The sequence below is a fragment of the Ananas comosus genome, linkage group 4, assembly GCF_001540865.1.
Source record: "Ananas comosus cultivar F153 linkage group 4, ASM154086v1, whole genome shotgun sequence".
Lineage (NCBI taxonomy): Eukaryota > Viridiplantae > Streptophyta > Magnoliopsida > Poales > Bromeliaceae > Ananas > Ananas comosus.
Genome location: NC_033624.1, coordinates 1,516,090 through 1,543,245, shown reverse-complemented (window position 1 = coordinate 1,543,245; position 27,156 = coordinate 1,516,090). Strand labels below are relative to the sequence as shown.

Here is a 27,156-nt window from a genome sequence, read left to right as displayed (position 1 = left end):
CATCTCGCAGTGACGGTTGAGTACCTCAGTACCGAGGAGAAAGCCTTCTCTTCAGTTCAGAGTTATAGAATGTGTGCGTTATAGATATAAGATTACTGAAAAACCCAACCGGTTTGGGTTTTAGGATCTCGTACTAACACCTTGTATATATACATACTCGCACTGTAATTTGTAAATTGTACAGACCCCAACATTTTTTACCTTCTTATATTCGACTATATTTATTATCTTAATATGGAAATATCCAAAGCATATTATGTTCTTTCGAGTTTCAAACACGACCATAGACTCGCATAAGTTCTCCAATTTTTATGGAATTTACACAAACAAGGAAAAATTCAAACAACATGACCTCTTCCGAATGCTCGGAAAAAATTAAAATCGAGTTTCTGCGAAAGTAGCAGGGGGAATGCAGAGCGGCGGGTCACCCGAAAACTAAAAGGAAAAATGAAAAAAAGAAAATGGTACGCATCAACTTAGTTTTAGAGATAAGTACCACTACTAGTCAATTTAGTATGCATAGATCTGGAGTGATTTAAAATATTTGTTAATTCATTTTATAATTTCATTTATCTTTTAGCAAGGCCCCCTGCAATTGAAACCCGACTTAATCGGCCTGATCACGCTTCTATTTGCTCCAACAAATCAATCCTGCAGTTCCTCTTCCCCCTCGAAAAGGAGAAACTCCCAAAAAAAAAATTTCTTACACCCATACACAAAGAGCATCATCTTCTCCTATCACGATCTCGCCATCTCCTGCTGCTACCAGACCTGTACTGATCCCGATTCCCAGGATTCCACTGCCGAGACGATTCGGGCCTATAACTCCGGCCATCATTCATTCTTTGCTCCGTTGGGTTCCATCCGGCCCTAAACTCCGACCGGGGGCTACCATGTGGACTCCATGAGTCCAACATGGGCTCATCCCGGCCCGGAAAAGCAACACGGTGGGCTGGCATAGCGCCGTTTGAATAAGAATTATTGTATCCATTTTGGCTCATCGGCAAACGCGGGGTGGGGTCGGGAACATCCGGTAAGTTGCTCTGCGGGCCCCGCCATGCAGAAGTAGCACCAGTGGACTGCCACGAGGGGACTCTCGGCGGGAAGGCCGTAGGTTCAGACTGCGGCATCGATTTGGTCGCGTTCAATGCGGGTGACATAGAACGGACCGAGGCGGTCGGGATATTGCTAACCAACTGATGCCGAGAGGACAAAACATCACCAGTAAAGGCTGGATTCTGATGGAGGGAAGGATCCCGCTGTCGATTTGGAAGGATATCATGCGCGGGACGGTGCTGATGTGAGGGGTTAATGCTGCCCGACAGCTGAGGCATCGATAAACTGGTGGTCCGAGCATTACTAAAATTATCAACCAGGGAAGGGGCCACAACAGGCGAGTGGGTGCGAGGAGGCGGCCCAGCGGTATTGGAGATGGCCGTACCACCTCTAATGATGGGTAAATGAGGTTGTAACGCCGGAGTCCTCATGGGGGTTGGGAATTCCGACCTCCAATTAATCTGCAGTAAAAAACCAATGAAGATACCCATCCATCAGTAGACGAAATTTTTTCGCACCCAAAGCATAACTAAGTATACTCAGAAAAAAACTGCAACTAACCCTCTCAGCAGGGTCCGATGGGGGAGTAGGTGATGGAAGAGAAGTGGGAATTGGCTCGGGCTTAGTCTCATGCTTAAGCTGAGGGATCGGCACTGGTGCTGGTACAGGCACAGGCACAGGCTGAGGTTCTTTGGGCTTCTCTTCAGAGCCATTGACCGATCCTTTCACCAATTCTGCTAACCCAACCCCGCTCCTCTTTAGCAAATCGAGCAGTGCCACCGTCTGCTCACTGGGCAGGCTCTTTCCCTGCCCTGATGTTAAGGCAAATACCAGCTCTGGATTTTTCAGCAGCACAGCAAGCAGCTCAAGGTCTGGTCCTGGAGGACCAGCCCCCTCACCGGAAGCCGGCGGAGACACCGAGGGGGTGGGATCCGGAGGAGAGGCCTCGGTTAGGATTTGGGTATTGGATGGAGGTGGAGGCGGAACTAGATCTTCTTCCATGGCATCGGCATCAGGTGGCTGCTCAGTTGGGATCTCCAGAGTGAGGCTGTCATCGAAGTCCATCTCTGTATCCCACGGCTCTTTCGGATTTGGCGGGATATCCTGCAGGTTAAGATTGCACATTTCCTTCTCTCGCCGATTCCTCTGGGTCTGGACTTGGAGCTCCTTGCTGTTCTCTCCAGCGCCAACTCTCCACGCCGGGTCAATCCTGACCTCTGCAGTAAAATAATGTGGCAACATTACAAGAAAAATTTATGAGAGGACCAGATGTTGCATCAAATACCAGGCATTTTAAAGAGACAATCATGCACAGATGGTTTAATGTGCAGAGCTGATAAAATTATCAAACAGGAGCTGCTTTAAATCCTTTTTTTTTTTTTTTCTTGGGAAGTTATGATTGCTTAATATTTCTGTTCCATGAATATGAGTGGTCACTACTATTACAGTTGAGTAAGCATCCTGGATTATTTATCAGCAAAAATCTCCAAAACATGGAACTCCAAAACATGGACCTCCAAAACATGGATTCTTACGTTGAGTCAAAACCACTTCACATTAATGTTCCAATAGAGTCCAAAACGGATAATTAATAACCCTTTTGGGCATGTACTCAAGCAGCCGCCAAGCAAAGTACCAGGAGACACTGCGTACACTTTATCCCCGGGAAGTGGCATTTACACAACTATATTTACTATAGAAAGATTACATTCATTGAATCTGGAGTAATTGGTGATCAGCTTAATGTCTCTATCCTTAGTAAAACCAAATCAGCTCAATTAATAACACCAACGTATACACCAATTAACTAACATAATTGTAAAACATACAATTGCAACAGCTACAGCAAGACTTCAGCTATGAAACATTTTACCATTTTTTCTAGCATAATCTGGCATCCATTTAATGAACTATCTATCAGGCAACAAACCTTATTGCCCAGAAAGATGAAACAACTACAGGAAGTTTTGCTGCCTATGAAATTCCTCACAAAAACAAAACAAAACAGTAACAAAAGTCATGAGCACTATTAGGATTGCGCTAATATAATGAGATTTCCTATTTCAATTTGGGTAAATCATCTCATATCAAAGCCAATTCTTTGTCCTTCAAGGACGTAGGTCTTTTCTCTTCCACTTGTATGCAAGAGATGCATTTGCACATCACGAATAGGGCATACATAGGTTTACATTGCCAAAAGGGAGAGAGAGAGAGAGAGAGAGAGAGAGAGAGAGAAGACCACTTTTGTCCTTTGCCTTATTCACAGCTTCAAACTAAAAACCATATGTTGACATTATACATGTGAACCAATTTTTGCATCCATTCATATGGCAACAAAACTGCCCAACTATTCCAGCAGTAATCACAAATCCAACACATGCTTTCCACGTGCGAAAAGTTGATCACTCCTGTGTCTACTAAGAGAATAGCAATAAAGATTTTACCTGTCATGCATAGTTCTCCAAACAACTTGGGAGCTTGAAGGAGAATATGGGAAACCATTTATTTAGCCATTATTTATAGTTATAAATGTATCGATAGCCCCTGTGCTATTAAGATAATGCAGCTTGGTCCCTATAGTTCTCATGTAAACACCAAAAGTTTCACATACATTGTGCTTTAGCATTTGACCATCAAAAATGAAAGTAAATTTATTATATTAATGGACCGTGTAGACTCTTTATCTAACTCAACATTTCAGTGTACTTCTAACAGAATTAAAAGTTCATAGGGATAATAGTACATGGGAAAGTTCAATGACTTTTGAGTGTTTAAGCTGAAAGTACAGGTGCCAAGTTGCAATATTGAGATAGTACAGGGACTGCTCATACAATTCATCCTTATATTTACCATTTGGGTATCGAGCATCTGAGGCCTTTGGCAGGAGAAAATTTTAAAGTCAATGCATCAGCTACTTAAGGCACCTTCACCTACTCGGTCCATCTTCAAGGTTTTAAGAGTATCTTTTCAAGTTATAAAACCAGTTCGGAATTTGAAAATTCAAGTAGGAAAAAAAATGAGATGGCACAATGACCAAGTCAAGTGTCGTAGATACGGGATGAAATTTGTTTTAAAGCCAGCTTTGATGTCTGTAGCAGTAGTGTAGCACCGCACAAGAATCATCGTAGTTTCATGTTCAATAACAAACTCCATTTTACTCAAGATAGTTAGCCTACCAATACTGAATTTTCTAAGGTCATTAAGGGGCAGCAAAGAAAACTAATTTGAACTATATCATTCACAAAGGCTAGCATTGTCCCAAACGAATTGCCCAAGTAATACAAATGCCTTTTCAAACGTCCAAGAAGCCATCCTTCTTCATCAGATTGGATTTCATCAAACTCCATTGTCCACAAAAATGAAAGATCTGGCCATACTTTAACACAAACTCCATGTTTACCACAAAAAAAACTAGCCAATAACCATAGAAACGAACAGATGATAAGGCAAAAGGCAAAGATACCTGGTGGGGTTCTCCAACGAATTTGATTCCTCTTCAACATCTCCATCAAGTGTTCTCGAGAAGTCAAGATAGGCTTCTGCTTAACCGGGATTTCCGGCTTATGGCAAGGGTGATTAGCTGTGGTGGCCAAAGGAGTTTTCTCAACAGACTTTTTTAGGGGCGGTAGCTGAGAAATTCTCAAAGCAGGCATTATAGTGTGTGCGCTGGGAGAAGTAGGAGATACTTTAGGGTTTTCTGTCTTCTGCAGGTTATTTTCGCTCTTAGATGCATCAGCCTTGCCATACTTATTCTGCATGTACATTGCCCGCATCTTTGCCTTCTGAATATCATCCGCTGATAATGGGCGGCTACTGCATGTCGATACTGCCCTCGCAACCTGCACATTTCTACCAGCACTTTTACGCTCTGGGTGCTCCACAAGCAGAACTTTTCTGCGTTCTTTGGTTTCTGAATATGTGTTAAGGAAATTATAATGTTTGATAGGTAAAAATCGGCCATGAAAACAGAAAAAGGGATCAACATATGGCAGTATCGTTACATGCAACAAATCTATAAGATGAGAAACTTCTAAAATTTATTTAGTTTGGCCAGGTAGCAAGCTTTTATTAGATAGAAAGTAACAAAAGTAAGAGAATCACATGGAAAATCCATGTGACATAGAACATCAGTATGAAGGGTAGGGAAGAAAAAAAGAAAAGAGGAAGTGAAAGGATAGACCCTCAAGGATCCCCACGAGAAAATTCTCTTTTATCCTATACTATTTTTTTGTAAACTTGATCTCTCAGCCTGCTTTATTATTCATTATCATATTAGAGAATCGCAATATTACATCAATTGGCCACTTCAAAGGTCAACTGGTTTGGTCATATCAGCTCAAAAGTCAACTGGTTTGGACTAGTTTCATCAATTTGGGGTTGATTTCAGTCAGTTTAGGGCCTTAGGCAAGTCTTTTTTGATAGCTTTCAACTGGATATGCTCAATAGGATTTTTACTCAATTTCGGACTTTGATTCATACTTGAATGATGCTTAATGTTTTCTAATCTGTATCTAACTTTAATCCAGATTTTAGAGAGACTTGCATATAGTCATTTCAAAAGGGTACCTTTTCATCGAACTTCAGTGAAAAATCAGTAAAACAGCCAGAACATTTTCAAAGGACTAAACTCATCAATAACCATCCTACATGCTAAATCAAAATCAGCAGAAAGAAAAGAAAGTGGCGAAGGGAGGATATTTTGTCATTTTATTTTAATAATATAATGATGACCAAGCCTTGTGAAGCCTTACAGAGTTTTAATTCAATAAGCCAGAAACTGAGCAGAGGTTTAAAATTATAAAACAAATAGAGAAACTTCAGATTCAGCCGAAGGATACTTGATGATGAGACAGTGAGACCATGCTTTTTAGTTGACTCATCAGAAGAGGCTGTGAGCAGCTTAAGTGCCTTTTTGGGCTCTGTTACACTGGATTATGTAGAGAGAAAAAAAGGTTTCAACGATTAGCTGCGCAAAATAGTTGAGAACAATATCTAGATATTGTCCAAAAAAACTATATGATGATCACCTGCTATTCTCTGTATTTTCAGTTAGGGCAAGAATATCTTCCTGAGAAAAGAAAAACTATGAGTGCTCTGTAATAGCAAGGGATAACCAAGCAACTGTCTTTTACAAACACTTACAGGAATCTCAGTGTCATTCTGCCAAAATTCATCCTTCAGTATTTCACCAATCCTAAATACGGAAATTTGAAGGCACTGTCAAGCCTAAAATGAAAACAATGTAACAGTAGTTTAAGTACTGTGAAAAGTATTTACACCTTTGTTTACAGATCATAGCTTTCTGAACTTCCTTGAGGGAATTAATAGGAGGTTTCCTTAAAGCCTGACTTCGAAGTAAAAGCTTGCTCCATCTTTTAAGGAGGATTTTGGCCCTGTTTGATATATCTGATCTTCAAATCAGGTAAGTAAGTTCCAATAAGCCACTTAAAGTGAATTCTAATAAATTCATTATTCATGGGTATACATAGGTTAACCATGAATTATTTTCAGTTTAGTGTGGAGAAAACAGTAAATCACTTGCACACGACAATATACGAGCATGGATTTCTATATTAGAACATAATTTACACTCAAAATTACTCTTAAAGAAAGAGGACAAGCCCCCTCTCCAATTCAGCCATGCATACTAGAGCTCTAACGAGCAATAAGAAGAAATGCAGAGTAAGCAGTAAATGTCACAGAATACTCCTATTGGAAAGCAACAAACATTGGAAATTGATTTTAACAAGAAGACAGTATTTCAATGTCACACAAAAATCAATATCCCATCTTAAAAAAAATGAGCAACCAACAATATTGTGCTACAATCAATATCTACACACCTGATGACCTATAGAACCGCAACCTGTTGACAGTTTGGAGAATAGCTGACATATCTACAGGCAAAGCTTTATGCAGAGGCAGGTGACAAAGAACCTATAAGCGACATAACAGTTCAAATAACATCCAAAACATACAAACACAAATATACACAAATAGCAAAAAAATAGCGACCTTAAAAATAACATCCAGCACTGAAGTTTGTTCTTCAACAGCTGCTTGGCTCAGCCATGTAGCTAAAATGGTGAGACCGCCTCTTGTTACGAACCTGAAAATTAGTCAAAAAATGCCTAAGAGAAGGTAAAAGACCACAAACTCCAAATATTATCAACTAAAGCTGAAGGAATTACCAATGGAGGACCGCTATGTTATTAATATGCAGAATCCACTCCATCAGCTTGACCTGACCAGAGAACGTTTCGTCCTTCCTCATTAAACTGAAAACGCTATCCAAAAAGGTTTTGTCTTCAGAGTCAACACCATGGAAAGCTTCACCTGGAACAGTGTCCTGTTTCGTGCTGCCCTCAACAGCCTTAACATTAACTAGATGCTCAGTGCCCTGTTGGATTTCTTTACTAGTAGCATAAATGATAGCAGAGTTTGTGGGGATCCCAGATGGTTCCAGAGCTTTCTGAGGTTCAGCTGTCTGTAAAGGTGGCTCTATGCTAATAGGAGGGGGTTGATCAGAGATGATGCAGCATACATTACTACTTGATTGGTGGGATACCTCTAATCTGGTCGCTTTCTCATGTGACAGGTGTACAAGCTTTCTTACTCTCGAACGCTGACTGGTAAAGAAATCTCTAACCTAAATGGAGATGAAAGTTGGATATTTACAAACAGTCGGTATTCAACTTATAAACAAAAGTGTATTATGCGAAAAAGACTAAATTATGCACTAAGCAAGATAAGTGGTCTCTTAACAATAAATATATGGATAACATCCCAACAGATTATAGAGTTCGGAACGAAGAAAGAATAATTTAGAATTGTCGTAAAAAGTAGCACAAATTTACAGTAGTACAGGCTGGTACAAAGATCAAGCTCTAATCTAGCAGACATAATCTTAAAAGCCGAAACATAGTGATTGAAATGGCTCCTTCCTTGGTCTTGTCTTTCACCCATAATGAAACAAGAACAACTTAACATTCTAATAAGAACAAGTTCTGATGCTAGGGCCAGTATATCAATTATCAAATAAGCAAGCTTATGGAGTTATGTTCCGGATGTGCAAGACAACAACCTAGTTAAAATGAATAACAGCTTGAGGAAAGAAGATATGCCAATCATTTCAGAGGAAACAAGGACAATTAATGAGTTCTGTTCTCTTAAGGTCATCACTGTCAAACCAGTGATGCTCAGGTATCAGAGAAAGTTAGCTTTCACGTTCCACATTAACTTAGCTTTTCACCATGCTCTTTTTCAGTCTTAAAACACAAGCGGCACTTTTCATGCAGTAATTTGAGAGAAATGCTTGAAAAACAAAAAGAAAGATAAGGAACGAGGAAGAACCTGTGTCACTGTCACACCACAAAGAGCACTAATTTCCCGAGTTTCTTTTTTGCCAATAGTATCCTTAATAGAGAAGATGGACTGCATGTATTTTACTGCTTTCGGGTTCAGCAAATCCCTTGGCTTCTTTCCTGGAAAGATTCTAACTCAATTTAGATGGGGTAAATATATCTCACCCACCTTTAGTTCAACATGAAAACAACTAGTAACGAATAGCCATCATCATGCAATTATTCAATTAAACTAACTTGTGGTCAGTGCTTCAACAATTCCTAGAGAGGGAATAGCTAGCAAAATATTTTTATGAATGATAATATTAAAAAGATCTACTTGTCAACCGGCACATTTCTCTTATAAATAGTACTATAGTGTCATGAGTTAGATTCTGCCAAGTAGTTCAGAACTTCGAAAAAAGAAAAGGAAAAAGAACAAAGAACAAAGGTTGCTCTCTGACAATCCTACAATAAATAAAAAGCTGCCTCCGGTGAGAAAATATGTTTATTCAATCTACTAGTAAAAAAATTTCGAACAGCTAGCAGGATATAAACAGAAAAATGTATTTCACAGACTTTAATTGATATTTGACAAAAATTGAGCAGAAAACAGTCTAAGGTGAAAAATAATTTGTTAGAAGTAAGCTGATCTTCAACTTCAGTTTGCCACACATTTCTTCGACAAATTTGTCTTTTTTATACTCAAAATCATTTTGGATTAAAATGTATTCTAGATATGCATATGGAATTTTCATCTATAAATGCTTTGCAAGACACTTTTTTAAGTAAATTTCCCAGCCCATTAACCCACAATAACTTAACCCCGTTATGCCAAACAACATAAATCTAATCTGGTTAAGTTCTCAAGTAAAATGAATGAGGATAAAGGTATTTGAGCAACAAAAGATGCTGAATTTAAGCCAGTACATTGCACTTGATTTGACAAATTGAAAAATGCATGTAAAGAAACAAAAGAACTCATCCAACTGCCAACTTTACTGGACTCATAGAGACAACTGACTACTCACCAATTTTAATGTACAATGCGCCAGCAGCCTGCATGAAACAAAAGCATAATCAATGGCTTTATTAAAAGTACGAGAAATTGATTGCAAAGCATTTTAGTGAGACAAAATGAGAAAAATTAGATGGATTGTGACAAAAGCTCAAATGCATTAGTATGCATCGATTGTAGCAATAACCGGAAGAATGCACAACGGGGATTGCCTTTCATAAATGATTTGCTGAAAAAAGAAAAAAAAAAATGAACCAGACTTAGTGACTAGCTAACAAGATGCATTTATATATCTCCTGCTCTTCGTCTAACCCAGGATCTTAATATATAATACCAAGCAGGCAAGGGACAGGCAAACAGGAGAATTATGATGAATAAAACAAGCCCTTCTTTGGTCATTCTTCTAAAGATGATGAAAACAATCCATGGGCAAACCGTAAACCTCTCACTACAAATAACTCGCTTTCAAACATCAATTAAAAACTAGTAGATGATTTGGAATTGGAATTGAAAAATTGCCCAGCGCTAGATGTTCTTTATGCTTAGATAATCGAATACGAATCCAAACTTGCTTCTTTCCCATGCAACATCAAAGCCAAACCTACCAACGTTTGTAGACATGTGACATAAATTACGAAGAATTATCCAACAGATACAAACATATCCAAGAAAGGGTGCGAATCGAGAAGAGAAACCCTAATCGGTCCGAAAAGGAACAGGGAGACGAACCATCTCTTGCGCGAGGGGATTGACGCCCGTGAGCTTGCATTGGGCGACGACGAGCCGCTGGAGCTCCTCGACCTGGCTGTGGAATAGCTCCCTCTGCGCGTGGAGGATCCCGGCGAGCGACTCCGCAGAGACGCCCCCGAGGTCCGATTCGACCAGAGCACCCGCCTCCGCCGCCGCCGCCGCCGCAGGAACGAGCGCCATCGACGATCCGAGCGGAGAGGCGGCGGGGGTAAAGGAGCATCAGGGCTCCGAGGAGGAGGAAGAGGACAAGAGGAGCCCCAGATCGGAGATGGAGGAAACCCTAGAAGCCCGAGGAGAAGCGGAGGGGAGAGTTGGGGGAGTAATTAGGGTTAGGGTTTCGGGTGGTAGGAAGGAGGAGGAGAAGGAAGACGCAGCGATGGCTTCGAATCCGCCTTGGCTTCGGAAATCAGCCGGCGCGCGTTGTCAAGCGAAAAGAGCATCTAAAAATCATTCAACCACACTTACCACCCACACCTCCTTATTATTATTATTATTATTATAAGTTAAAACTAATAATAATATATTGGTTAAAGGTCTAACAGTAATTTTAGTTTCTGTTTCAGGTACCTTACCCCGAAAAACTTGCACATTTTTCTCCATTTTCAAGCTTATTCACACAACTTTTTTTAAAAAAAATTTGTTATAATTAAAGTTAAGTTTAATAATATATTGCTATTATCAAATTAGGTTTATAATTATGTCTAAAATTGAATTTTGACTATCTTTATTTCTACACCTTATTTCTAAACCGATCGGTGGACCAACCAGAAATACATATGAAGTACATGTATAAGTCAAATTATGAAATGAAATTATATAAAAGGGCACAAATTAATTTAAAAACTTAAACTAATCGGTGAAGAAGCGCATATCATACACCATCAGAGTTTCACATTTCTATCCAATATAAAATTATTATTATTCTAGATTTCTTTCAACTTCTTTTGTCCCTTAACGGGCTTTTATAGTAAAGGACTCACGGAAGTCACTACAATTAAGCCCTAGTTCTGAAAGAATTCTGTATGAATTTAAAGGCCAAGAACTAAATTGAAATTTAGCAAAGAGTTGTGGAATTCTGACTGCAAGTCACTCTTTTCTATGATACTAACAAATTTCCAAAGAAAAAAAAAAGAAGAAATCAAAATATTTACAAGACAATTGGATCACTAGCCATGCTTCTTGATTCAGAATTTTGGACAATTACAAATAATATATGCAAAAGTTAATCTCCCACGGAAATAAAGTTGTTGAGATGTATGTGTTCGGTTCTTCCAATGATTCAGAATAGTGCGCGACTACATAATTCCGCAGCACATTCACCGAAAAATCAAAAAGAAATTTGAGGTTTTATCCCAGCAGTAAAATCCAACAAGAGAGACACTCTTCTCCCGAGTGTTTATTCATGTTACATATGTGTTAAAGGGCTCTGCTGGGGCAATGAAGCGTAAGAAGAATAACTCGAATCGAACTCTCATAGTACAAAGGGCGTTGTAAAGAATGAAGAAAACTAACAAACCCAAAAAAAGCAAAAAATTAATTAAAAAACAAAATTTGGGTCAAAAATTCTTGTATATGTATCTCTTTCATGTTAGAATCGACTCTAGCCAATCCGAGATGTACTCGTAAGCCCACGAATGTAACGGCACCAGCAGGCGCAGATTTGTACTAAAGAGGATGCTTTGTAAAGCGGCGAAACCCCCTTCGCCATCATCGGGAATGGCATGCAACATGCTTTTGTAGGTTTGGTTCTCTATCCGAGCCCAATTTTGGGTGTCTTTGTAGTCCATATCATAGCAGTTGCAATGAAGACAAGCAACAATGCACAAATAAACAAAAGCAAAATGATGGAAAGAAAGAAACAGAAGATTGCCCAGGTTGAAGAATAAGGGTGTTTAGCAGAATTCCTCGGAAAATAGTTTGCGATTGCATGATAATTAGAAAAGTTTGAACTGAACTAGTACTTCCAAATGACTAACCACTGCGTTGGATCATAAGTATTTTTGTTGCTGTTTATGAGAGAGAGATACATAATATTCAGATATCCTATCTAACTTAACTATTAGGGTGCGTTTGGTTCGCAGCTATCTTTTAAAGAATTACTAGTAATCCAATGGGAATAAAAATAATGACGGTGTTTGGCAAAACGCCACTAAAGTAATCTAGTTGGTAATATTGGATTCACTTGGGAATAAGATTCATCCCAAAGTACTAATCTCATTCCCTGAGGGAGGGTGGGTATCCTCATATTAATGAATTGAGAATCATAATATATCTAATCTCTTCTTTCTTCCTACCACGCCGCTAATTGATATTATTTTTCTTTACAATCTAATCTTATATCCTCCAGCTCTAAACTTATTTTTCTCTCTAAAATTCAACTTTTTTTTTCCTCTCTCTAAACTAAGCTTTCTCTCTCTCTCTCTCTCTTTCTAAAATTTCAACTCTCTCACTCTCTCTAATTTTGACTATATTTTTCTTCTTTTTTTTAATTATGCTCTCTCTCTCTAACTTATACTCTCTCTCCCTTTTTTCTAAAAAGATGTTGAAACTTTTGGTAACATTATCTAAAATTAATTAAATAAATTAATTAATTAATTGTATATTTTTTGTAATATTAAATAACATGGCTAATTAATATTACCTTGCGAACCAAACACAGGAATTCCACATTCTTAGTAATAGAATGAATAGGAATAAGATTCTCGAATATCTTTTATTCCTAGTAATCTTTCATAATGCGAACCAAACGCACCCTTATTGGTATATGCATTTGTGTGCACGTGCGTGTGTACTTCTTATCTATTTGGTTGGACACAGCAGAGTTACCTGGAACCTCTTCTTTACAACATCAAGAGGATGGCACACGGCTTTCGCACATGTTCCGGCTGCAAATCCGCAAAGAAATAACTGGAAGCTCGATGCAGAGTTGTCTTCTTCATACAAGCCAAGCTTTGAATTTCTGTACCTGTTCCATGCCTGAGCAATAAAAATACAATGAAATGCAACTTCAACATGGGTAGAAATCTACTGAGAAAGATACCAAGAAGAATTTAATTTAGGACTAGTCGTTTTTATTTTGCAAAGTCCAATGACATACTGAACCCTCTGTAACTAAAGAAAGGTTGGAATGTAGAATAAAACTTTCATCACTGATTGTAAAATCATTTCAAAGTTATATTTGCACTATGGTTACGAAGTTTGATTGTTTATGTCATTTATGAATTCAAGGGACCACCAATAAGGTAAAACTATCTTGGTTTATAAATTGAACTAAACGAGAGGCCAGGAGTGATGGACGCAAAAACTGAATAGTGAATTTAACTGCATAACAAAATTTAAACATGGAGTTTATCTTTTCGAAAAGGTTATTATTTCATGATCTTTTCTAAAAGGTTAATATTTCATAGCACAAGATTACCCTGGAATTAGAAGAGTAAGTGCTATTCAAAGTAAAAGAACAATGCAACTGATTCTACAACTGTAAGGATATGCTGGTTTCTGACAGGAAAAGTATGGTTTTACATACACGTCACAGCTAGATGTCTCGAACTATGTCCTGAGCAAATTGTTTTCTCTCACAATTTTTTAAGGAATATGCACTCTGCAGAAGTTTGATTACTTTCTTCACTATCTTTCTACCTAGATAATATAAATATATTAAAACAATTCACAAATCCGTTTGCATTTTTTTTACTGTGGGAATTCTTAATAAACAGAAGCGAATTCAATTCATACCATCAAAGCATGCCATCACAATTATTTATGCAAGTTGTTCTACCACAAACAAAAGCATCTAAGAAACAAGAGTTAACAAATAATAACACTTATCAGAAAAGTGATGGCCATTTTTTGCAACCTCTGGAGCTAATCACATGCCAAATATGCTAAAGAAAGATCAATATCCACCTTACAAGGAGGAAGTGACAGGAATATTAAACGAATTAATAACATCAAATTATACCATCATCCATCGCTTGAATGTGTCGTATGAACCAAACTGCAAGCCGGCGTAAGGAATTATTTCGACGAGAGTTGGTGTCAACCCAGCATACAATCCTCGAATACCACGTGTTTGAATGATGTCAAAAAATGCTGACCTCATGTTAGGATATATCTGAAAAATGGAGGTGTTCCATTGTCAATAGAAGCATCATGCATACATTATGTTTTCCCGATCAGTGTACATGCAGTAATATTTCCACTTCTCTGCTTTAGGGTCTACAAAACTTTCCCCCCTCTAATATGGGTATGCAGATCAAAGTGTAATGCATAAACTCAATGAGAGAGCACTCAAAGTCAGCTTTAAATTATAATGCAAATTGCAAAACTTTCAAGACGATATAAACAACTTTAGAGCACGACGTGTATTGTGAGGACCTAATATTACCAAATTCTGAAAGGCAAGTTCTCGTACAACTTCACATAGATCTCGTAAAAGTTACTGAAAGAGAAACACTTATAGAGTTTTATGTGGTGAATAGTATTTTGTTATATGTGATGAGTAGCAGTTCTATAAGTTGTCAGTGGATTTTTGTTGAATAAAGAAAAATGATGCCATTGTCCTACAAAACACAAATACTAGAATAAACGACACAAATACTATGATAAATACTATGGGAGCAAAAACAGATTGAGAAAATTAGCACATACCTTCGGTTCACCCTGTGATGCTAAAATAGTACGCAAAAGATCAAAGGGGTATGATCCTATGGTTGCTGCACATCCTGCTAATGCCCCACTTACGTAAGATAAGTAAGGACTCAACTGTAGATGATCTTCTGCAAAGGAAAGATAGAATAAGGTGTGTAAAACGAGAATTGCAGAAGTATATATAGATAGATAGATAGATAGATAGATAGATGCAATGCAGTATCACATATCAAAAAATAACACAACCAGAAGTTCAGCTAATTCTGCAATACATGTGATAAAAGTTATAAAAGAAATTTAAGGGCAAAAATAGAAAACATGTTTGAAGAGAATCCCAGAAGTACAAGCTTGCAAAACATAACTACTAGAGACTTCAGCGCTGTCAAAATAAGGTAACATTAACATGAGTCTCTAAACAAGCAAAAAAAATGAGGAATTTCAGCAAAGCACCAAAATACTATGTCACAGACATTACCTCTAACATAAACATGTATTCCTCATACAAAGTTTCACAAAGGATAAAGGAAACACCGCATATTTCACTGAAAAATGCAACATAAGAATGAACTCTAGAACAAGAACGGAGTACTTCACTTACCTGAAATGAATCTTATGCAAAATTTGTTGCAATGTACCATCAAATTCATAATATCTAAATAAAAAATATTGTGAACAAAGTTTGATGGAGATACTAATGAACGGCTAAGGCAAATAGATCACATTATAAAACTTCTCATTTCTGGATAGTTCTTATAACTTGTTTATGTGTTTCATAAAATTAGCAAAATGAACACATTATAAACTGCTTATAAAATGAACGCATTATAAACTGCTTATGACTTGTCTATGTTTGTGACAAAATTGTCGATATACACATGTAATAGAAGAATACCCATGTGACCATTCGAAAATATAAGATTTTAGGTTTTTCCTAAGATCATGGGTCATATTCCAATTCGGAGTCATTTTAGTAAATCTATACCTGACCTCGACGAACCAGCTGCAAAAGTTTTCAACTTGTGCAGAACCGTGAATTGTATAGCAGTGTAAGGCATGTACATAAGTAGAGCAGGAACATTTCCTCTCCAGAAACCCTGCAAAAGTAGGGAAGTCCACAATTCACTACATGCTTATTTCATCTTCAAGATTTTCATATTATGACATTTAATTTCTAGATAAAAGTTAGGAGCATTGAACAATACGTATCTTTGTTAGCTGAAAGTTATAAAGGAAAAATTGTACAAACGAACTACTAATGTATAAACTAGAGTACAATAGAAATTTCTAAAATTCCAAACCATGTAGAAGCTAAAGAAAGAAAAAGAGGTGAGCAAACAATAAAAAAAATGTTAGAAAGACATGTACCGCCAAACCTTCCTCTCGGAAAATATCTTTACTAGCTTGCAAAATTCCAGTATATTTTGAAGGTCTATACATATCCCTTTGGAGCAAAGCCCATGACGACGTGGGCTCCAGTTGAACCTGCAAGTAATCACCACCACATTATTTATTTTTTTCCAGCTTGAAAGGCCTGCGAAGTAAATATATATATAGCAACAATTGCTTGCACAGGTAGATTGAAAATGAAGACATCATATTTAAAGTTGGAGTAGTGTCATTCAGCGGGTCATACAATATAAAGATGCGAATGTACCGATCCATAACTACAAAGCAATGTAACAGCCTAGGAGATGGAGTTAACAGAGACTACAAATGATATTGGTAAACGTAATTACGAACATTTTAGCAGCAATAAATTTAGGAGAGGAGATTACACCATATAAATTTATAGGACAAAATGACTTGTCTAACATAAATCTAAACTCTTTCTGTTTTATAATAAGAGAACGTACCCAGTTTTTCCTCCGTATACCTCACGCACCGAACCCCTAAAAGCCCTCTCATAGAGGTCTCAAAATCAAAATTTAATTATCGGAAGTGTTCTACAATATTCAAAAGAGCTACATATCAAAAATCACAAAATTCAAAAGCTTATTTCCTATGGAATTAACACTATCCCTTTCCAAGCTATTTTTCAGCATGCCTAGGTGTTAGGTTTTCAAAATTTATGATTTTTCATATGGAGGTCACATCTAAAGATCACTACTATTGTACTAGCTTATTACGACTTAAAGATACTAATCACTGAATATTGAATGAGGCGCGTGAGGGGTGAACATATACACCTGGCGCAAGCGAGTTTAATCTTATTGTTTTATCAAATCGCAACCACATCATCAACAGCTGCCCTTCCACATTATTCATCTTCTCCCTCCTAACTCCAAAATCCCAATTCAACCACACAACCAAAAATTAATCAACAGTTGAAGGCAACAGCAGAGGAATTGAATCAAAGGGCATGAAACGGATCGAGATTTGAACCTGGAAACGTATCTTGATCACGTCCAACGGCGAGGTCACGGTGCGGGAGATCCCTCCGGCGAGGGCTCCGGCCAAGGAGTCGATGAACGCCCGCTTCAGCTGCCCCGGCTCCTCCATCCCCGCACCCCAAATCCCCCTCCAAATCGAAACCAAATCAGAGTAGCTTTTAGGGTTTAGGGCTTCTTGTGGAGGGATCGAGGAGAAGAGAAAACGAGAGAGAGAGAGAGAGAGAGAACGATCGAGGCGATTCTACACGTAGTCTCTTTTTGTGGAGAGAGGGAGAGAGGGAGAGGTGAGAGGCGGAGACAAAAGAAAACGAGACCACTTCGATTTTTTTTTTCTTTTTTTTTTCTATATTTGCTTTCTCGGATTTTGCGGCTTTTTCTCTTTTTTGGTCTTTATTTTAATTATTATTATTATTATTATTATTATTATTAGTAGGAGTTGAATTTTCTGATGGGTTCTCGAGCGTCCATGCAACATTGTTAACAAGTCTTAATCTTCGTAATTTCAATTCAAACCCCGTCCAAATTCAACGCGGCCCTTGTGAAATGAGGGAGGGGCCGCGTTAAGTGCTCCGTGGACCGACCCTTTGACTCCCAAAGCAATTTTATATAGCGTGGATAAATAAACAAATTTTTTTAATCCAACGTTCTCACTGATATGTAATCTCCCATGTATGTTATCAAGCCATCATTCATTTTTAAAATAAACTCAATAAAAGCATATTCAAATTTTTAATTTCAAATATCAACTATTAAATCCGGTGAACTAGTAATTTTTATTAATGAATTACTAATAATTTTTATAATAAAAATACCTCCAGATTCATGATTATTTGATATTCCTACCGCCTAAAAATTTATTTATTTATTTATAATAATTCTACAACTTGACTAAAATCTTTTATAATTATTCAACTTAAACTTAAGTTAAATAGTAATAATGATTTTGATATTTTTAATAAAAAATATAAAGGATTATCGAACCCGTATATGGTAAAAGATGACTCTTAAAAAAAAAAGAAAAGAAAAAATTTAATTTCAAGTTTTTATATTTTATTGCCGAATAAACACCGTGCATGCACAGATTGTAAGTAATTTGTATGTAAATGTTATATTTGGAAAAATTTAAAATAAACACTATTAAATGAGGGTCCAAAGTAGGGCCTAGCTAACCGGCCCGAATGATCCAGAGGATTTGGGCCGTAAGTGTGCGCCTAGGCCCATGATGCTCTTTACGTTCCTTTTAAGGCATGTGAGAAGTGAGAACGCAAGGCTCGTACCGGCCTTTTCGCGTCGGGAGCCCCGCCGCCAAAGATATGATGCCACGTGGCTCTCCGTGGTCGGTTTGGGTGATTTTTGGACTGCACCGGATGTGTGATTCTTCTCATACTCCGGTTTTAAATTATCTAAAAGCATGAAGTGTATGCATACATCCGGTGCAGGGAATAATTTGCACTTAAAGATGGCGGTTAGACTCAAGAAAGAGTGACATGTGGGCCCCACACATCGCGCGTCGATCCCACGCGTTACTCCCGCAGGCACAATAAAGTCAACGGAGACGCTACAGGGGCGTTCTCGTAATTTCGGATTCTGAGGCGAGTGCGATATCAAAAATATCTCATCTCATCAACGCGTTCCCTATTTGCCTACGCAAACTCCGACGAATCTTCACCGTCCTTTCCTCTCAACTCCTTCCCCTTCATATATAAACACCTCGGAATCTCCACCGTTGCTCATCTCCACCACTCTCGTACAGCTTCGTCGTCTTCTTCTTCCTCTTCCTCCTCCGAGGCTCCCAAATCCCCAAACCCTAACGCTAGATCGGATCGGCTTCGACCTCGTCGCCCCCTCCTCTACCATGGCGTATCGGACCCTCGAGATCAGCCAGATCTCGGCGAAGGACCTCAAGGACGTGAACATCCTCTCGAAGATGGAGGTCTACGCCGTGCTCTCCCTCTCCGGCGACTCGAAATCGCGCCAGCGCACCCCCACCGACCGCGTCGGCGGCCGGAACCCTAGCTGGTCCGCTACGCTCCGCTTCTCCGTTCCCGCCGAGGGGATCGACCCCTCGCGCCTCGTCCTCCACGTCCTCCTCCGCGCCGAGCGCGCCCTCGGCGACCGCGACGTCGGCGAGGTCCACGTCCCCCTCTCCGAGCTCCTCGCCGATGGCGCCCGCTCCGCCCCGCGCTTCGTCTCCTACCAGGTCCGGAGCCCCTCCTCCGGAAAGCCCAAGGGCGTCCTCAACTTCTCCTACAAGCTCGGCGAGTCCACCGCGCCCGCCGCCGCCCCGCGCCCGGCCACCGCGGCGGCGCAGTCCTACCCACTTCCATCTTCGTACCCCCCTCCCTCTGCGGCGTCCAAGCTCGACGCTCCCGTCGCGGCCTACCCCGCCGCCGCGGCGGCACCTTACCCACCGCCGTCGTCGTACCCTCCTCCGGCGACCGGGAAGCCGCCAAAGGGCGCCGAGCCGACGGCACCTTACCCACCGCCGTCGTCGTACCCTCCTCAGGCAACGGGGAAGCCGCCACAGGGCGCCGAGCCGGTGACGGCGTACCCGGCGGCGTCGAGCTCCGCCGCCGCGCCGTACCCGCCCCCCTACGGATACCCGCCGCCCCCTCCGCCGCCGTACGGGTACGCGCCGCCGCCGCAGCAATCGGGATACGGCTACCCACCGCCGCCGCAATACGGGTACGGCTACCCCCCTCCGCCTCCGGCGGCGGCGGCGGCTTACGGATACGGAGCGCCTCCGGCGGCGGTGGTGCAGCCGCAGAAGAACAAGAACAAGTTCGGCGGCGCCCTCGGCGGCCTCCTCATCGGCGAGGCCATCGATGACGTCTACGACGCCGGATACGACAACGGCTTCGACAACGGCTTCGACGACGGCGGCGGCTTCGGATTTTAAATTAAATAATATCTAGAAAATCAAATTAAATTAAATAATCAAAAGTCTCTCCCTTGCTTGCGTGCTGGTTTTGCTGCTGTGTATAGAGAATTAGATGTTTTGTTTTGTGCAACTTAATTACTTTAATTACAAGTTAATAGTTTGTTGACATTTTGTTTTCGTTTTAATTTCTATTTTTGTAATGTATTTTTCCATTTGTTAGGTGATGGGTTTGTGTCACGGGTGACGCGTGATTTGACCGATGAAACGGGGTCTCTTTATTCGTTGATGGTAATGCGTAGTCACGAAGAATATTATTATTATCATCATCATTAGTGTCAGCACTATTTGTAAAGTAAGTGATGATGGCGTGTAATTACAAGATGCCCTGATGCCATGATCCATAAATTTCGGTTAGTTTTTAATCAATTATTTTGGGATTTGAGGTGATGATCATTTCAGGCTTTTTGGGTCATATGGATTTGAGCTAGGTTGCAGTCATTTGGGTTTGTCTCAGGGTTCATTCTAGTTTTGCTTTGGTAAATAGATGGGGAGTTGCATGTTGTTTTGGATGCTGAGTAATTTTTATTTCTGATTTGAAATATTTGGGTTGCGGGTTAGTTCAAGGTTAGGTAACTAGGCTCCTTTAAGGTTCCGAATAATTTAGATTACTATTTATTCAGGTGGAAGTAGAGTGCAGATTTAGCTCAGGTTTAGATCAAGTTCGACCAGAAAATGCAATCTGTGTATTCATACTTCATAGTAGGTGTTAATTTTACAACTTTTTTATTCTAAAAACATTGAATAGGATATACATTTATTAGAGTCCGTAGTTAGGGTCCGTAGTATTGCTAATTTCATCGTATAGTGTCAAAAAACGCAATACGCACCTTTACAGAGTGTGTTTCCTCAAAAAGTGTTTCATCAAGCGCGTCGACAATTCTTTATTTATTTTATTGTAATGGGAGCAGTTAATTAACATATATATATATATATATATATATATATATATAGAGTGAGGCTACTATGCTATCGAAAGTATGGAGCCTTTCGTGCTTTCAGCTCGTTTTCGATGTTGCGGCTTTCGAATCGTCGATCGGCTCCGTCAAACTTGATCTAGAGTATTTGAAGTATCTAGAAAATAAATTTTATGATTTTACGATATCATTTGCTTAGTGAACGAAGGGGCTCAAAATCAACGNCTTTTATACGTTTTTCCACGCACCCGACCATTCGGGTCCTCCTCCCCCATTAATCAGTTAAAAAATAAAATAAAATACTACTTTTTTATATTAAAAAAAATATCAACTCAAATTCACCCTCTCCCTGCCCCCTCTCTTTAAGAAGGGATTGCCCAGATCTAGTCATTATCATCGTCCCATTGAGAGCGAGGGCGAGAGAGATCTAGAAATTTCTCCATCGTAGAGAGTTCTAGAAAGAAGAGAGAGAGAGAGATGGGGATCAAGTTGTACGGCATGCCCTTGTCCTACAACACAGTGCGGGCGACCGCCGCGCTGAACGAGAAGGGCCTGCAGTTCGAATTCTCCCTCGTCGACCTCCGCTCCGGCGCCCACAAGCAGCCCCCCTTCCTCGCCCTCAACGTATCTCCTCCTTCTCCTCCTCCTTCTTCTTCCTCTTCCTCTTCCCTCTTTTGTTCTACGAAATGAGAATGATCGGAAGCTTAATCCCCAATTACGACTTAAAAAGACCCACCCTAGCTATCATCATCCTAATTACTTGGTTTCTTGATTTGCGTTGGAATACTTATAAAAATATCACTATTCACTTACTTCCATCCTTTGTAGTTCTCGGATTCATGAGATTTGGTGGAAATAAGGAGAATAACAGTAGATCTAAGAGCAGAAAAGTTAGAAATAAGTGAATAATAATACTTTTTAGAAGTATTCTCGCACAACTCTGTAATTTTTTTTTTTATTAAATATGAAATATTGAGTTATGGGTTCTTAGCAGTTTAAGCGTGACGTTTCAATAATAGCGTATCACGTGAAGTGATTATGATTAAAAATGTAAAGATTTTGCTAGCCGAAGTCGCTCGGTGATTTGTGATTTTGAATTAGGGGTTGTTTGGCTTTTTTTTTGGAAAGTGTGATTTTTTTTTTAATCAGAAACTCCTTTTAAAGTTTTTCGCCCTGTTTGGTTTTTTCTAAAAATTAGGATTTTGAATTTTTTTCAGATTTTGTGAAAAGTTAGTGTTTTCATTTTTTTGATTTTTTTTTAGAAAAACAAAACACTAGTTTTCCATAATATCTTTTAAAAAAAAACTAAGAGTCTTTTTTGGAACCAAACTAACAGAGAATTAAAAATTTGAGAAATGAGAAAAATTTTCTACATTGTTTTGAAGAAACAAAACAGGCTCTTATTAGGAAATATAATTTGAGAAATAAGAAAAATATGTGATGCACTAACAGTCTCATACTGGGTAGAAAAAAAAAAAAATTATGATTGAGAAAATATATAAAAATAATAGGCTATGATAGTAATATGTGGACATAACCATTTTGTTCTAGATTACTAAGGTCCCAGTATCTTTTGATTTTTTTTTTTGCATTTAATTCAAGTTATATTTGCGTATTCTTTTGCAGCCATTTGGTCAAATTCCTGCATTGGAGGATGGAGACACAGTTCTCTTTGGTAAGGCTTTTCTTTAGCAGTTTGTAAAATCCTTTTATTTTTAAGAAAAAGTTTTTTTTTACGGAGTAGCCTAATTTTCATGTGGTTTACAGTGTAGCGTCATCATAAACTTGCTATTCTTATTTATTTATCGTTTTACCGATAAGTTCTTACACGCAAAAGTAACAATAACAACCGGCGACAAAGTGATTCACTTCGAACACAAGAGGGCGGAGTGAAACTCCGACTATATATATAGTAATAGCATATAAAAGGCGTTTTAAAATCCGGAACTGATCCAGAATCTCGAGCCATAAACCGGTACATCGCGACCAAGTACAAGGGGACCGGCCCGGACCTCCTCCCGGCCGATTTATCGGCTGCGACCGAGGTGTGGCTCGAGGTGGAGTCACACCAGTTCGGTGACCCCGCGGGCGACCTCGTCTTCCAGCTTCTCATCTTGCCGATGATCGGCGGGACTACCGACCAGGCGATAGTGGAAAAGCAAGCGGAGAAACTGGCAAAGGTGCTGGACGTGTACGAGGCGCGCCTGGCCGCGAACAAGTACCTGGCGGGGGGTGAGTTCACGCTGGCAGACCTGAACCACTTGCCCTGCATGCATTTGCTCCTGAAGACGAGCAAGGCCGATCTGATCACCGCCCGCCCCCGCGTCAACGCCTGGTGGGAGGACATCTCGTCCAGGCCGGGGTGGAAGAAGACCGCTGCGGGTATCCCCCTGTGAGATGCTCCGGTCGCTGCTTTGAGATCCGCGCGTCGCGGTCTCCTCTGGGTGTAGTGTCGAATCGATCTGCAATGCTTTCGGTGTGCGAATTAAGAACATCTGTGTCTCTCTGTTCGCAGTGTTGGACGGTCGATGATTCGCGAAATAAATTGGTGTGCTTTGTCTATCATTCATTGATTTTCATCCGTTTCGTGTCGTGCTGTCTGCCTCTGAAAAGTATCTAACAAATGTTGTAAAATAGTCTGCATAATACGCGCGGCTGACAGTAACGGATTCAGCTTTCAAGATTGCTGTCGACTTTAGACGTCTCATCTGCAATGTGGAAACCTCGATCAGTTACTAATAAACTATTGTGTTAACGGTATAAATTTATTCAAATTATGTTTAATGTTTTATTACAATTTCTCACGTCAATAAAAGAAAGAAAAATACTTTGTGCACGTTATTAAGAGTGATGTAAATCTTACGATACGAATATGGAAGATTTAGATTTAGAAATGGAGAAGCCAGAGTATGTTACTTGTCTTGTTATTTTTTTAGAAACAAATTTAATTAAAAATGTAAAACAATTAACCTTCGAACTTGGAATATCGGATACCGACTGCCAAATTAGTTGCCACTTACGCTAGAGAGTCAAATTTACAGCGAGAGAAAATAAGGGCTCACGCATTTCTATAAGAAACCTACCAGCCATTTGGCGAAATTTTGCTTTTAACTAAAGCTAAAGTTATTTCGAAGCTCGCGCAACAAATCCAATAGGCTAAAATCTATGTGAGAAGTAAAACTGCACGCTCTATAATGGAGGAATTAAAAGCAAAAGTTACGCGAACAAAAGATTTTAAGGTTAGAGTAATAATAAGGAAAATAAATTTTGAAACTCAGGAAAACAAAAGCGTAAAAGAGAAAATTAAATTAAAAAATTTCAAAAAACTAAATTTACTGCGCATCCGGGGAATCGAACCCCGGTCAGTACCGTGGGAGGGTACTATGATACCACTACACCAGATGCGCTCGCTTGTTTCACAGCAAAATTTACTTTAAATTTATTATATATCACCATTAATTTTAGGGTCCGTTTGGTTCGCATTATGAAAAATTACTAGGAATAAAAGATATCCGAGAATCTTATTCTTATTCATCCTATTACTAAGAATGTGGAATTCCTGTGTTTGGTTCGCACGGTAATATTAATTAGCCATGTTATTTAATATTACAACAAATATACAATTTATTTATTTATTTAATTTTAGATAATGTTACCAAAAGTTTCAACATCTTTTTAGAAAAAAGGGAAAAAGAGTGTAAGTTAGAGAGAGAGAGCATAATTAAAAAAATAGAAAGAAAAATATAGTCGAAATTAGAGGGAGTGAAAGAGTTGAAATTTTAAAAAGAGAGAGAGAGAGAAAGCTTAGAGAGAGAAAAAAAAGTTGAATTTTAGAGTGAAAAATAAGTTTAGAGAGAGATATAAGGTTAGAGTGTAAAGAAAATATAATATCAATTAGCCGGCGGGTAGGAAGAAAGAAAGAGATTAGACATATTATGATTACCCAATCCATTAATATGAGGATACCCACCCTCCCTCAAGGAAATGAGATTAGTACTTTGGGGTGAATCTTATTCCCAAGTGAATCCAATATTACCAACTAGATTACCTAGTGCGTTTAGCCAAACACCGTCATATTTTTTTTATTCTCATTGGATTACGAGGAATAGCGCGAACCAAACGCACCATTATATTCATTTGGTATGGCATAGTGTCATGGACCCATTTCGAGCATTCAATCGGATGTTTTTATCATCTACTATTCATACAGTCACTTTTAGGAATGAACAAAAGAGAGAGAACAAATAGAAAATTTGATTTTCTTAATGGAAAAAACCAATACGTACATTCTATGGATTAGTAGAGTACACAATATTTGTACAACTGCGTTTACATAATAAGATATAATTAGAGTAGTTGTTCAGGCGAGAAAATACGATACCGTAATTTAGGTATTCCAACATAGAATTAACAAAAGTGGATTTGGCATGTCCCAGCTAATCCATTTGTCGAATTTTTGTTCTCTCTCGCACGCCATCTCTACATTCCAAGATAAAGTTGAAATTAACCAATAAATACATAAGCATATGTAAAGCTGTTCCCATGTGACATTCACATGACAGTGGGTCGACAATTCTTATCGAAAATTAACTAAGATGGGGGGAATTAGATCCCCTTCTTTCTAGAAAACAAATTCTCTTCACCATTTTGGTTAGGGGAATTGATCCAACATTCCCTATGTTGAAGAGGCTTTATTCTCGTCGCGTGGCATTGTGAGCTCATCATTAATTATTACCTTTTACCTCTTTTATCTATTCCGTAGTAAAAGCAAGGCATATAAGTAGCCAATTTATACTCCAGCTAACCATTAGGATAAGTTAAATAATAATTCTATTGCGATATATTTTTCATCTGTTAATTTTTGAAGTCACGGTGCAAATGCAAGCTCTCGTATAACTTGTAAAAATCGAAGCACGTATTATTAATGCCGGGGTTAAAGATAAGGTAAGTTTAAGATAAGCCATTACATTAGAAATTGATAAGAGGGGACAAGCTCAAAAGGAAATGGTATAGCATATGCCTCTCTCTCTTTGTTTAAGATATTTATAATAGGGACTCTTTTTATCAAATTGTAGTACTTATAAGAACTAAAAAGTGGGGTTAGGTTATGCCTGCTAGTGACAAAAAGAAATGCTTTTTAACTTTAAAGAAAATTCCTTTCAAATGATGCTATGAAAGGACACTTTTTGGTTGATTAAATCTTTCAAAAGGAGATGTGGGGAAAAGCTATTTAATAGACAAGATAATATTTCCATTGCTTTGAATGATATTCCTTTGGAAATGATTCTTTGGAAGCAAAATTATGGTATATAGATTGAAATATTTTAAATCCGGGAAGCTTCCTAATTAGAAAAAAAGAAAAAAACAGTTCCAAAACATTAAAGAAACACTTTCTCCAAATAAATAATATCCGAAAATTGCAATATTATGATAGGCGAAAATCTCTTAGAAGTTATACCTCTTGAGTCTGTGGTTAATTTTATTATGTTGTTATCTTGTTATCTTGTTCTTAGTTTTGGTCCTTTTCCAACTTAACCAATGCCCACTCTTTTATTATTTAGGATAGCTTCTTGTTTTACATTTTTGTAGGGAATAAAATGGCTACTTCTTATCAAACTTATAAAGAAAGTATTTATATATATAATGAATGAAATTCAAGATCTCTTAAAGAAGTGCTAAGCACCAAACCAAGCAGGCAAAACATGCTCGACTGAACTTGTAACAAAAGTTAAATTTGTGGCATTTGGAGAAAGGGATCCTAGCTAGAGGCACTTTTGAATTTTTTCAGACTTTCCAAAGTATAAAGGCGGGGCTTTTAGTCATTATATATAATAAGTTTTTATTTACAATGTTTAATCGCGACATGCCCACTCAGATGGTACTTAGGCTTAGTTTGGTATTGAGGTCTATCTAACGCTATTAGATAAAATGAAGTTGAGAAAAAAGCATATAGGATATATATGCTTTTGCATTCTCCTGTGGGACCGTAGAAAATATATCGTAACCGACTCATCGCGCGCGATATGCGAAACTCAATATTACGTACAGTACTTTCTCACCTCACGTAACGCAATCTCCCCGCAATCCGAAATGA

The 27,156-nt window shown here is 38.8% G+C and overlaps 4 protein-coding genes and 1 non-coding gene across 8 annotated transcripts; 2 read left to right on the top strand and 3 right to left on the bottom strand.

The window, feature by feature from the left end:
• LOC109708717 (homeobox protein LUMINIDEPENDENS) lies at positions 503 to 10,620 on the bottom strand. Its single transcript, XM_020230533.1, has 13 exons — positions 10,147 to 10,620; positions 9,431 to 9,458; positions 8,410 to 8,540; positions 7,248 to 7,705; positions 7,072 to 7,165; positions 6,900 to 6,993; positions 6,336 to 6,462; positions 6,199 to 6,250; positions 6,084 to 6,124; positions 5,895 to 5,983; positions 4,520 to 4,966; positions 1,618 to 2,273; positions 503 to 1,517 (listed from the first exon to the last, which is right to left on the bottom strand). Exons 1-13 carry the CDS (start codon positions 10,345 to 10,347, stop codon positions 726 to 728), a joined length of 3,210 nt encoding a protein of 1,069 aa, XP_020086122.1. The 5' UTR covers positions 10,348 to 10,620; the 3' UTR covers positions 503 to 725.
• On the top strand, positions 3,254 to 23,631 carry LOC109708723 (glutathione S-transferase 3-like). 3 transcript variants are annotated; one of them, XM_020230541.1, is made up of 4 exons: positions 3,254 to 3,276; positions 21,526 to 21,686; positions 22,689 to 22,737; positions 23,019 to 23,631. In XM_020230541.1, the coding sequence occupies exons 2-4, from the start codon at positions 21,540 to 21,542 to the stop codon at positions 23,456 to 23,458; spliced, it is 636 nt and encodes a 211-aa protein (XP_020086130.1). In that variant the 5' UTR covers positions 3,254 to 3,276; positions 21,526 to 21,539; the 3' UTR covers positions 23,459 to 23,631. The 3 variants fall into 3 exon arrangements, with proteins under 3 accessions (XP_020086130.1, XP_020086129.1, XP_020086131.1); XM_020230540.1 differs by having other exon boundaries at positions 3,259 to 3,284; XM_020230542.1 differs by having other exon boundaries at positions 3,260 to 3,280.
• LOC109708722 (mitochondrial thiamine pyrophosphate carrier-like) lies at positions 12,035 to 17,538 on the bottom strand. Of its 2 annotated transcripts, none has more exons than XM_020230538.1 (7): positions 17,200 to 17,538; positions 16,183 to 16,299; positions 15,800 to 15,911; positions 14,818 to 14,942; positions 14,129 to 14,281; positions 12,925 to 13,143; positions 12,035 to 12,229 (listed from the first exon to the last, which is right to left on the bottom strand). In XM_020230538.1, the coding sequence occupies exons 1-6, from the start codon at positions 17,314 to 17,316 to the stop codon at positions 12,967 to 12,969; spliced, it is 801 nt and encodes a 266-aa protein (XP_020086127.1). In that variant the 5' UTR covers positions 17,317 to 17,538; the 3' UTR covers positions 12,035 to 12,229; positions 12,925 to 12,966. The 2 variants fall into 2 exon arrangements, with proteins under 2 accessions (XP_020086127.1, XP_020086126.1); XM_020230537.1 differs by having other exon boundaries at positions 12,037 to 12,229; positions 14,818 to 14,945.
• LOC109708719 (protein SRC2-like) lies at positions 18,859 to 20,493 on the top strand. Its single transcript, XM_020230535.1, has one exon. The coding sequence runs from the start codon at positions 19,063 to 19,065 to the stop codon at positions 20,104 to 20,106; it is 1,044 nt and encodes a 347-aa protein (XP_020086124.1). The 5' UTR covers positions 18,859 to 19,062; the 3' UTR covers positions 20,107 to 20,493.
• TRNAG-CCC lies at positions 24,399 to 24,469 on the bottom strand. The gene has a single exon. It is a non-coding gene; the product is annotated as a tRNA-Gly (tRNA).